At 37.0% G+C, this 12298-nt stretch overlaps 1 protein-coding gene across 24 annotated transcripts in view; it reads left to right on the top strand.

Moving 5' to 3' along the window:
• Positions 1 to 12298, top strand: part of NEB (nebulin) — a 215393-nt gene that overhangs the window by 142732 nt on the left and 60363 nt on the right. For all 24 annotated transcript variants that reach the window (XM_042478209.1, XM_042478218.1, XM_042478235.1 and 21 more), the window contains 12 exons: positions 447 to 551; positions 1364 to 1471; positions 2094 to 2201; positions 4332 to 4439; positions 5982 to 6086; positions 6187 to 6291; positions 7862 to 7960; positions 8184 to 8294; positions 8894 to 8998; positions 10261 to 10365; positions 10643 to 10747; positions 11885 to 11989. In XM_042478209.1, coding sequence (XP_042334143.1) covers positions 447 to 551; positions 1364 to 1471; positions 2094 to 2201; positions 4332 to 4439; positions 5982 to 6086; positions 6187 to 6291; positions 7862 to 7960; positions 8184 to 8294; positions 8894 to 8998; positions 10261 to 10365; positions 10643 to 10747; positions 11885 to 11989 — 1269 coding nt within the window. The remainder of the gene's footprint in view (positions 1 to 446; positions 552 to 1363; positions 1472 to 2093; positions 2202 to 4331; positions 4440 to 5981; positions 6087 to 6186; positions 6292 to 7861; positions 7961 to 8183; positions 8295 to 8893; positions 8999 to 10260; positions 10366 to 10642; positions 10748 to 11884; positions 11990 to 12298) is intronic.

Here is a 12298-nt window from a genome sequence, read left to right on the forward strand (position 1 = left end):
AATAATAATAATAATAATAATAATAATAATAATAATAATAATAATAATAATATCCCTTCTGCACCCAACACAATTACCTTATATAGTCCTTGGAAACACACAGTTTAAGGGCACTTAATAACAAAATTGAGAGAAGTATGTTTTCACTCTGCCAAGATCTTTGGTATCTTGGAATGCAAACTCATTTATCTGTCAGAATCGGAGATGGGTAACTAATAGTTCATGACAGATGATGCTAAATTTAAATCTCATCTTGTTAATTTAATTGTTTTTATTCTTTTCACTTCTTATTCCCAACAGCTTTGAGGGGATTCTGTTATATAGGCTGTTATCAAACTTGCTGCAATTAGATTGTTTTGGAATATTTCAGCATACTTTTAGAAATGTTGCTAAATGGTAATGGAAATAAGTAAGAAAAATGCACATATCTGTCTCTCCTTTCATAGTTCAAATACAAGGCAAAAGCAGAAAAGATGAAGAGCAAATACACCGTGGTCATGGACACGCCTGTCTATGTTCAGAATGTCCTGAGTGGAATGAATCTGAGCGATGTAAGTGTTTGTAGTTTTGTTTGCCTCATTCCTGTAATAAGTGTGCAAGAAACAACATTTAGCTACAGGGCCAAATTAAAGTTCATAGAACTTTTCAAGGCAAACAAGTTCAAGTATATGGGGCAAAAAAAAAGCATATTTAGCTTAATCTTACTGCCATTAGAGAGGCATTTTGACTTTTTAGAATGGGCAAAGCCACTAGAGGATAGTGCCATCAGGCTGCATGGGGAAGCTCAGAGAGCTGAATTTGGATCTCAGAAGAACTGGATTGGCCCAAAGGCTGAAGTTCCTATCCCTGGTGTAATTAGATCTTGCAGCTTTGATTTTTCAAGATTGTGCAATCACCCTTATTATTAGCAATTGCCAGATCTTGGAACATTAGTTTTAAAAATCAATTTGATAATGGTAAATTTTAGAAATTGGAAAATTAACTCACTACCATGAATAACTGGAATCATTGAATTGGTAGTGTTACTGATAATGGACTTATGTGATATGTGGGATTGGGCTTGTTAAGTAGTTGTTACTAGATTATTGCATAGTTATGAAACCTTAATTGTTGTATAGTTCAGTACAACAAAAGCAGCTTCCCATTCAGCCTTTTTGTAATCGTTCTTGTAGTTTCATTATACATGTGCATTTGAATTGCAAATCATGTTCTTTCTATGGAAAGCAAGCAGGTCATACATCACAGCACTAGGTTTTTTTTCTTTGAAAATATACTTTGAAGAAAACCTAAGGTATTCCCAATAAGAAACCTTCTATTATTGCTGAGCTTTATCTTAACTGACTCTGTTTTTTAAATTCCTCAGGCTGTTTACCGCCATGACTATGTGAAAAATATCAAGGGGAAATATACGCCAGTGGATAAGACTGTGGACCTGGAGCGGGCAACTCATGCATACAAGATACAGAATGAAGTAAGTCCCTGAATTATGCTCCTGAAAGAATGGTACAAGAGGTGAATGTTAGCCCAGAGTTTGGAAAAGTTTTTATTTTAGACTACAGCTTTTTGGGACTATCCATAGCCATGCTGACTAAGATTCTGAGATGTGCCATTCACAAAAGTTATTTTTCCAGGGAAAATAATATTTAGCTTGCTTCCATGTGAAGATATATAACCTAGCAAGTCCACTCAATTTCAGCGTCTCCAACTGGCCAATCAAGATTCTTCCTCACCTCTTCCTTATATCATTTCCCTTACTTTTGCTAGCCACTCTATACAGCCTCAATCACTATATTTCCTTGAGTGGACTTCCTAGGTTGCCTCTTAGGAAAACAGAATGAATGAATGAAGAGTGATGGCTTGAGCTCTTTCCTCAAAGCCCCATCACTTCAAGACTACATCTTGTGCCTTATTGTAATATGTGTCATTGAAACAGCAAGGGACTAGCTGCAAAGAGGATTTAGCCATTGTTGTCTTTGTTTCTTGGTTGTTTTTTTTAATTATTATTATTTTTTAAGCAGCCAGGGACTTGTTGCAGAAATGAGGAGCTAACCATTGTTGTAAATCTTTGCTAATTTTTTTTGCTTTTTTGGCAGGCTCTCTACCGAAATGCAGGCTTACGTGCACTTCCCACTGGATACAAACTCCCAGCAGATACTCCTGGTTTCAAGCATGCTAAACATGCCCAATACATTGGCAGTTATGTGAGTAATGGACTGAATTATTCTTCACTGTGATATTACAGTTTTCAGTAAATATGGTTCCATTGATGGCCAGTTATGGCAGTAATGTTTACAGTATAAATTCACTAAATAAATGCAGTGAATACCCATACAATATTATAAATTTACAATGAAAAACTAACGTTAAGCAAATCATAATGGTGCCTTAAATTTATGTAACATGTTCTCTACATTTCTGCCTTTGCTGTCTCTATTTGCCTATATTAATAATTACACATTGGTCTAATATTTAACCATCTATTAACCATTCCTGTGTCAACTAACCTCTCCTGCTGCACCTCCCTTCCTATTCTAGTGGATGGCCTGGTACTTAAGAGTTGGGTTTTTTTGTGACCCAGGGGATTGTGATGGGAAGATGGATCAGCAAAGCCCTGCTGTATGAGCAGACGTCCACTTATGTTATTCTGCCACTAGCCCAGTTTGTGTGTTATTCACTTTCCTTAAGAGAGCCAATGTCGAGTTCTGTTCAGCCCTGTTTCCTTCAGTGTCCCATGTTTAAGCACACACTTGCTTTTTATTCAAGGGTGTAGTTTTTACTAATTTTGTCCCTGAAGACAGCAGAGAATTTCAGCAATTTTCTTCCCTCTGTGAGAAAGTGTTTAAAAACTGGATCATTTTTGGAGAGCATCCACAGTTCAGGACTTATTTTGCAAAATTGCACATAAGAGGGTGCAATGCTTTTTCTTGCACAAAACAAACAAACAGTATTTCTTTACAGAAATATTATTTTCTGCACAGAAAACGCTAAAAAGGGCCACACATGAATTTTGCTCAGAATAAGTTCTGAACTGTAAAGATTCCCATTGGTCCTGGATTTTTCTCATAAGTATTTCCTGACAATTGAGAAATAGATTTTTGACTGTTTTTCAATTTTTTAAAGCATTTCTTTAAAAAAATTGTACTTAAAAAGTACTTTACTTTTTCTGAATTCAATACTACTTCAAAATGCTTCAGTTAGACTGCATCATGACTCCTTATTTTTAGAACATACCATGCAAGAACCCATTTGTGGACAATTTGATGAAGAGTCAAAATTGCCATGGAGAACAGGGGTTAAAATAATGTTTTATGAGTATCCTACTCTTCCATGGCTTATCAATAGGCTGAATCTAAAAATTGTTGTTGTGTGACGTCAAATAACTTCTGACTAATGCCAACCGTAAGGTGAAACTTTCACAGGTTTTGTTCAGAGCCTTTGCCATCCTCTGAGGTAGAGAGAAAGCGACTTGCCCAAGATCAACCAGTGGGTTTCCATGGCTGAGTGGGGATTTGAACCCTGGTTTCTCAGTGTCTTACTCCAATGCTCAAACCACTACATCATGTTAGCTCTCAAATCTAAAAATATACTGGTAAAAATCCTAGTGGTGATAGTGTTCATCATACTGTTGAACAAGAGCCAGTGTGAGACTTTGCGTAATATGTCCTTAGCAGAAGTTTGAATCTTGAGAAACTGTGCAATGTCTTCTCTTAGCAGATTTTTAAAGATTTGCACAATGCCTTGTGAAGGCATGAGACTTTGTGCAGAACCTTTTGCTAGCAAAGCATGCCAATAGATTTTAGTTCTTCCTCCTGGATTCAACATACTCCCAGAGAGAATTTTTTTTAAAAAAAATCCTGCCTCTGGAAGGGTACCTCTGGATCCAGCTGCTAAGTCTAAGTCAAAAGCATTATAAAACCCTTATCACTTTCTTGTAAACTATACACAGATGGTGTGATAGCTGTATTTGATGAAAAATACATTAAAAACTGTGTTAAAGCACTTCATAAATAATCATTTTTCCCCTTTATCATACCCATACCTAGGTTTCTTCCTTTTATAAATGTTATTAGAACATAATTATAGATTGTTTTACAGTAACAGAGGGATGGAAAATAGTCCTGCTGATAACATGACAGTAAAAGGAGATAGTTTAAATATCAGAATATAGGAAAGATGGGTGTCTAAGTGCAATTTCAGATATTTTAATGGTAGTATGTGTTCATACATGTTCTGTTAAGATGTATTATTTTTAATTTTTTGGTTCTGTAGTAAACCATGAAAAGTTTTTACTGAATACAAAACTGAAACTGATGTATGAATTTCTTTTATAGTTGAAATACAAGGAAGTCTATGAACATATCAAGGCTAAAGGTTACAACTTTGGACCCAAAGCTGTTCCATTTGTAACTACAAGAAAAGTCAATAAAATTCTCAATGAGGTAATGCAAGTAGTAATTATGGAAAGTCGCATTTGCATAGTACTTGTTTTTGTAAAATTATTTAAAATAACTGTTGGAATTGTTGGAATAAAATAATGGTATGCAGTTGCAGTATATTCATGGCCTCATGTGCTATAAAATATTTTGATGAACATATTTAACCCTAGTGGTCTTCCCTAATTTTGGTGCCTTCTCTAATGCCACAAGATATCCCCTGGTGCACCAAGCAACAATTTGTTTTCTTCAGCCGCATTCCCACTGGGCAAAAACAGTGGCTTATTTCGCTGCGATTCTGACTCAGATTCTGACCCATCGTTACCATTAAAAATGGGTGCAAACAGACCCGGGTTTTTTTACCCGTGTTTTCGTTCCCAATGATATTTTCCCTGTGGTAATTTGAAGTGGGTTATTTTGCTCCTCATTCCCATTGCCCTTCTGGAACCACTTTTTAAAAAAATCAGCTGTCAATCAAGCGCTTAAGCGCTTGATGTCACAACCAATCAGTTGCTTAGGCGCTTTTCCCCTCTGGGAAAGGAAGAATAGTCTGTCTGGGAAAGAGAGGAGGAGCCTCTATTTGCCCCAAATCCCTTTGCATCCAAGGCTCTTCTGTGTCTTCCCATAGTTCCTCTGGGAAAGAGAGAAGGAGCCTCCATTACCCCAAATCCTTTTGCCTCCCCCATTGCTCCCTGGGCTGTCTGGGGGGCGATCATGCAGGCATGTACTGCAAAGCCCATCTGCTGCTCAGGTGCTCAAGCAGAGGCAAAAAAAGGAAAAAAAAAGTATAGTTTAAAATGTTGTTCAATGGCTCTCCTCACACATCGGTCTATGAATGTGGAGCAGGAGGGAGGTTGCAGAGGGAGTGATGTGTTAACTGTGTTTGGAGCTCAATGTAGTGTGATCTCCTTACCCTGCTTCCCAATCCACTGGGGGAAAGGCTATGCGAACGGAAGAAAATGGTGCCAGTAATGCAGGAAAAAGAACAAACGGGTGACACCCCCAGGCCAGCCCCTTGAGCACTACTCCTCCCATCCCCAAGTTCCCGAATCAGACACCCTTTCGTTCCCAGACTCGGGAGGCACAGGAAAACTCTCTAAAAAGCCGCTGTTTTTTTAAACCAGTTTATCGACCAATAACTCGGGTTTTTCAGGATAAATCGATTCAGATTCGAATTCCAATGGGGATGATATCGGAGCAATGTGGATCCAATGCGCGCTCAAATGGAAACGATGCACCCATGATTCGCGTCCTGATCATATAAACCAGTGGGAACACAGCATTCCTCTCTCCCCTACATTACCTTGACTCTTGACTCTGGATGTTTCTGACTGCCTGCCCTCTTCATTTCCTTTCTTAAGAATGTTTTGGCTAACTGAAAGCTTGGGACAACTGGGCATCAGGGCTGTGTTCATTTCTAGCTCCCCAGGAAATGTATTCTGTCAATTATACATACATATATATATATTAACTTCAGGGTATGCATGTAATTTTAAAGCAGAAAGTATTTCTGTTATTGGCTTAAAGAACACTTTCTCTTTTTTACAGAGGCTGTATCGGGAGACTTACCACAAAAATAAGGATAAGATTCATACCACACCTGACACACCAGAAATTCGCCAAGTGAAAACAAACCAGGAATCTATCAGTGATGTATGCCTTTTTAAAATTCAATTGTAAAGTAAAAACATCAATAATGTTATTTTTGATGTTTTTTTTACTCTCTAATCGCTCCTTCCATTTTATATCATAGCTAATCTACAGGACTGACTTCTTCAAGATGCAAGGTCATTTGATTTCAATGCCGTATACTCCTCAGACAATACACAGTCGTTATGTTGGAGAAATTACAAGTGATGTAAGCAGCTGTTTTAAAAAGAGATTATATGATTAGCACAAGTGGCTGATTTTTACTGTGAATTTCTACTCCATGTAGATATTCAAAACAGATTTCTTCTAATCCATAATGGGATTCTGCATATGTTTCTAGGATTATAAAGCAAAGATTACCACAGTAACATCTGATTATTCCTTGTCCTTCTTAATATTTAAGTACATGAATGCTACACATTTGAGGAAGTGGACCAAATCTGTGAAAGCTTTTTCTTTTTCTTTTTCCACAGTTAGTTTCAAAGGTGCCACAAGATCACTTTGACTACACAGTTTTGTCATTTTAATGCGATTTATCTGCCATGGCTCCATCCAATGGAGTCCTGTGATTAGTAGTTCTCTTTGTTAGAGACTCCAGCTCACACTCCTGAACCACAGTTTCCAATATACTATGAAAAGAGATATTGAAATTAAGTTTTGTCTTTTAAGTTAATGTGCTCATGGAATATAAAGTAAATGTATTTCATTGTTCAAAACAGGATATTCCAAATTTGATACATCTCTGTCCAGTCCAAGGAGGAAGTATACAATGAATCTCCTTAGGCAATTTATTCAAGATTTGTTATAGTTAGAAACATGATCTTCCTAATGCTCAACTTAATTTTTTCTCTCTATCTGATTTAAAAACAATTCCATATAATCTATCCAGTCAAATAGTGCATTTCTGCACTAGAGAGTTGAAAGTTTCCTGAGGTGTCTGCATGCTCATATGTAGGCTGAAAAGTGGGCACATCTTTTAATTTTGAGTCTTATTACAAGATAAAAGCAAGCATAAACGGAAATGGAGAATAGTGGCTTTATTTGTGCCTTACTGTATGATGCTTTTCCACTTCTGTTCTCTTCCTGTGGGAGACAGTCATCTAAGTGAGTCTTTTTATCTAGCCAGAAAAATCTGTTTGACAAAAGACTCACTATGATTACTGTCTCCATTGAGAAGAGAACTGAAGTGCTATGATGTCATATGGTAAGGTACAGAGAAAGGTGCCATTTCCATTTTCTTTTCTAGTCCAATAAGGCTCTTACATAACTTTCCACACCTCATAACAGAGCTTTGAAACATTGCTTTTGTGCTCTACATCTCCTAGAATTCCTTAGCCACTATAGCCACAATGCCAAATGTTGTCTCACACAGACTGACCTATTTTTTCCTCCAAGGACCACATCCACATCTACTTATATTCTGTGTTTAGACCTGTGTTTGAGGGAGAAAATAGACCTTCATTACTGCATCACATCTTTGCAGTGGTGATGGATAAATGTTCTTGATACAGTCCCTCTCCCTTAGTAACCTCCCCCCCTAGATTAGACACATCTTTCCCATAGTTATGCATCCTAGCTTCTTTACTGTCTTTAGTTTGTCATCTTTTCAAATGTTAAATTATGCAATTATATATATTTATATACTTTAAATTAAATTTCCAATTTTAAATTCTTGGAAAATTCAAAACCCTGTAATTGTAAGCCATGATGTGACTGTTGATTTCTTTAATAAATGTATTGTAAAAGACCTATATGAAATGCCTATAATTGTTTGGCAGGTTAAATATAAAAGTGATCTACAGTGGCTGAGAGGCCTGGGCTGCTTCCTGTATGATACTCCTGATATGGTCCGTGCTCGGCATTTACGAAAGCTCTGGGTATGTGTTTTTCTTTCCATTACCATCATTTGTACTGAATGTTTCCTTAAGCCCTTAATTATTTGCATGCAGATTTCAGGATATAAAACAGCCCCATTTTCAGCATTTTATTAGCTATTAATTAGCTCGCTTTATGATGTGTCTTTGTGATCTTTATTGTTGTGTTACTGGGGCTAATGGAGGTTCCATGTTATTTTTGACACAAGTACTTTCTCATTTTCAGTCTAACTATGTCTATACCGAAGCCGCAAAGAAGATGCATGATAAATATCGTCTGGTTCTGGACACTCCTGAGTACAGGAACATCCAGGAATTAAAGACCCATTTGAGTGAAGTGAGTACGGTGTTTTTAATCTGTCTGCCATAAAAAATATTTGAAGTGAAAGGGAATTCAAAGGGATCTTTGGTCATCTAGAATGATTATATAGTTATCTGCTGCAGCTTAAAGGAAATGAGCCTTGAATGAGGAAAGGGGTAGCCTAAGGAAGGGCTTACTCTTTATAGACAGATCAGTGTAAGGGCTTGCAGCATGCAAACACTTTTAAAAAAGCTAGACTGGTTTCACAAATCCACCATCATAATCCACTCTGTTGAGACGGACATCTTAGCTCCCAGATTCAGTCTGTTTTCACCATATTACATGTAATCAACCTTAGGTTCTTCAGAGAATTATCAAAAATCAGGTACCAGAGCCAAGTATTCTAATCACATTATCATACTAGCTTCCAGTGGGATGTGATAAGGTTATCTCTTGACAGCAGATAGATCAATAAGTGATGGTGAAGACTGACTCTCAGTCAACCAGATCAAAGGGGATTTTTCCTCCTTGGCAGTTCATTAGCTGTTTTGCATTTTCGTCTTCTAATTCATTTATTACACTGCTGGAAAAAATTGTTATGGAATGCATAACTGCCCTGTTGTATCTCCCTCCAGCTTGTATACCGAGCTGCAGGCAAAGAGCAAAAGACAAAGTACACATCTATCCTTGATACACCGGATTTTGAAAGGGCCAAGAGAGGACAGAAACTGCAGAGTAAGGTAAGAGCATTTTATTTATGGAAATAACCTTGGACAATTTGTATTGAATTGTCATTCAGTAATGTACAATGCTTTCTAATAGATTTCCATTTTATGTAATTCTTTCCAGGTGCAGATAATGGTGACAAAATTGATTTAAAGAAAAGTGCACCTGTCAATACAATGTGAAACATGTCCTCACATTGGTAGCATATCTTTAATAAATGCTTACAGCTAGCTTAATGAGAACAGATAGAAAATCAATATACATATAAACTACCATTTCAATTTCAGAGAATCTCCACAAAACAGAAATACCCAGTTTTCCTCTCATTGTGCCAAACTGTTTTTTTTTTTAAACTGAGGAAGTATCTGCCAAATACTATGACGTCCTTGAAAGGAACCCTTTTCTTTAAAGATTGTGTGGCTGTTATCATGTATTTGGGGTACCAGCTACCATTACTGGATCTGCCCATCATATTGAAAAGTATATTTTAAGAGCTTTTCATCCTGCCATTGATATCTGTTTTGCAATTGTGCAAATGACAATTATAAATTATTTGCAGGGCCTTGTCATTGCCTAGAGTATTTCCTGTGCTTTGTAATAATGGATTCTTTAGGTTCTCCTCCACCTCCAGGAATTGTCTTCATTCCAAACCTCTTTCTCTGTATCTATACTTTGTACCCTCAGATAGATAGATAGATAGATAGATAGATAGATAGATAGATAGATAGCAAGTACCTGAAACCAGAATTAATTATTTTAATAATAGCTTGGGACATAAGATAGGGCATTTCTTCCTGATGCCCCAATACAATCTGTGAGATGAACTGAACACTTTTTCTTGATCTATCAAGTTAGGGAATGAAACAACCATATGGTAATCTGGTAATTACTTGGATGAAGGCTACTACTTAAAACTTGTGGCCAGAGTTAAGCTAGGCAGAGGTTTTGTGGCATTTTAGAGTTTGCTAATTTTGTTGCTGTTAATTAGTTATCTTTGCAGTTATATCATAGGAGCCATAATTTAGTGGCAAAGGATATTATCTTCATATTGAAAGTCTGAGTTCAGCCACTAACATCATTCATTAAAATATCTCAGCCAAGAATATTGGAAAAATGCTAGGTGTAGCATATTAGAATAGATATACTAAGGCATATAAACCAATGGTTAATCTGTCTGACTGTATGAACAAAACAGATAGAATTATGCAGAATTTAGTACGAAGCCTTTGGAATGTATGAATCATGTATGAATTTTCTTTTGTGTCCTTTTTTACAGTACTTGTATATTGAACTTGCCACCAAGGAAAGACCTCACCACCATGCTGGAAATCAGACACCTGCTTTGCAGCTTGCTAAGCATGTGAAGCACTTTGCCAGTGAGGTAAGACCAGCCATCTTCCCTACAATTCAATAGTATTCTGAGTGAGATGTTTGTCTAGTTCCTTGAGAAACATTTGAGCTTTTTTAGCCAAACTGTTGCAAAGCATTCTTAGGCCTGCATTTGTCTATTGTGCCTTGTGTGCCTATTCTGTTTTCTATGAATGAATGCCGATTCTGGCACTAATTAGCAGTATATTTTAAAAGTTAGGTTGGATAATGTTCTTGCTGTGATGTGAGCTCTAATGTTGTGTTTCTTCTCTTTTATCTACTGAATTTAGAAAAAATACAAAGCCCAGTATGAGAAGTTGAAGCACAAGTATGTAACTATTCCTGACACACCAATCCTCATCAGGGCCAAGAAAGCCTACTTGAATGCTAGTGATGTAAGTATCTGGTGGGAAAAATGATATTTATTTTTTCCTGAGCAGAATGTGGGAAGTAATAAACTGGGCTAGGAAAGGCTTTGATTGTACTAACTGAATTGAACTTTAAGTACTATCCAAACCAGTGGCATTTTGGGGGGATAAAATTTTGAAGTTATGCCTCCTAATCCCTTCAGCAATATGTGGGTTGCACTAATAACTTGGAGTTCATTTTTAAAAAGGAAAATGAGGGAGGAAAAGAGAGACAGTACCCTTGCAACAGGGGTAGCAACTGTACAGTCTGTCTGCAGGCTCCCTTAGGACTCTCTCAGAGGCCCCACTGCTAAAAAGACTATATACCCATAGAGGCCTTCAAAGGATATAGCCATACATTCTAATTTTCTTTTATGGAACACACCTATTTGGAGGGAATATGTTAGATTGGCTATGCTGGCAGCATAGAATGTAGAAACTGAAAACAAAAGTGGAACTATATGTCTCTGCCAAAGACTTATTTTCTTGTCAAACTAAAACAAGCAGAAGTCTTACTATGAAATGATTAATTTTTAAAAAGGCTGGTCCTAGCACTAGGCCGAATGAAGCAGTTGGCTGAAATGAAAGTTGCTTGGAGTGGGGCCACAGTGGCAAAGTGTGAGAGTACACAGTTGTTTATCCTCCAGGATGAAGTCCATTTTATCTCCGTTGAAGTAAAGATTCAGCTACTAGTCCAGTCAGCTTTTATGGAAAGCATGTGTGTCCCATCTCAAGCCCCAATATTGGGGGAAAGGTGGGACATAAATGAATCAAATCCTTATCTTCATTTTCTACTTGTCCTTGCCACAGGCAATAAAATATCTTTGGCTGGACTTCATCAAATAAAATACTGTTTAGATTGGAGGGTGGGGTCTGCAAGAAGAGATTTATATTTATGGAGATTGTCATGTTGTATGGGAAACTATGTGGAAAATTACAAATATTAATTGTCTGAATGTGATTAAGCAGAAGAATTTGTTGTTTTGCTTATCTTTGCCTATCTGCCTATCTGTCTGCACATCAGCCAGGTACAGCAATTGAACAAAATATGTGAAAATGGTTTTAGCAATTATATGTATGATATTTTGAAACTGACATCTTCCTACTTGTTCTCCTTTTTATCAGCTGCGCTACAAGGAAACCTTTGAAAAAGCAAAGGGTAAATACCACACTGTGAAAGATGCCCTGGATATTGTGTATCATCGCAAGGTCACTGATGATATCAGCAAAGTATGTATACAGCTTCCTGGATGCACCTGTCCTTTGTAACTATAAAATACAATGCACACACTGTTATTTCCATTCAGTATAGGTACTACTTCTTTATTTATATTAAGACTCTCTTACTGTTTCTTCTCCCACCTAATATAAGAGAGTTGTGCTGCCCAGAGCTATACCTCTCTAATCAATGTGATTTTTCCCCTGCTGACATTCCCTGAAAGAAAGAAGAAATGAAAATAACAGTGGACTAAGAGCACCATAATCTGCCTTTCTCATTAAGTCTGCACACCTACAACTTGTTTTTGTTTTTCCTTTTCA

This window comes from Sceloporus undulatus, chromosome 1, assembly GCF_019175285.1.
Source record: "Sceloporus undulatus isolate JIND9_A2432 ecotype Alabama chromosome 1, SceUnd_v1.1, whole genome shotgun sequence".
Lineage (NCBI taxonomy): Eukaryota > Metazoa > Chordata > Lepidosauria > Squamata > Phrynosomatidae > Sceloporus > Sceloporus undulatus.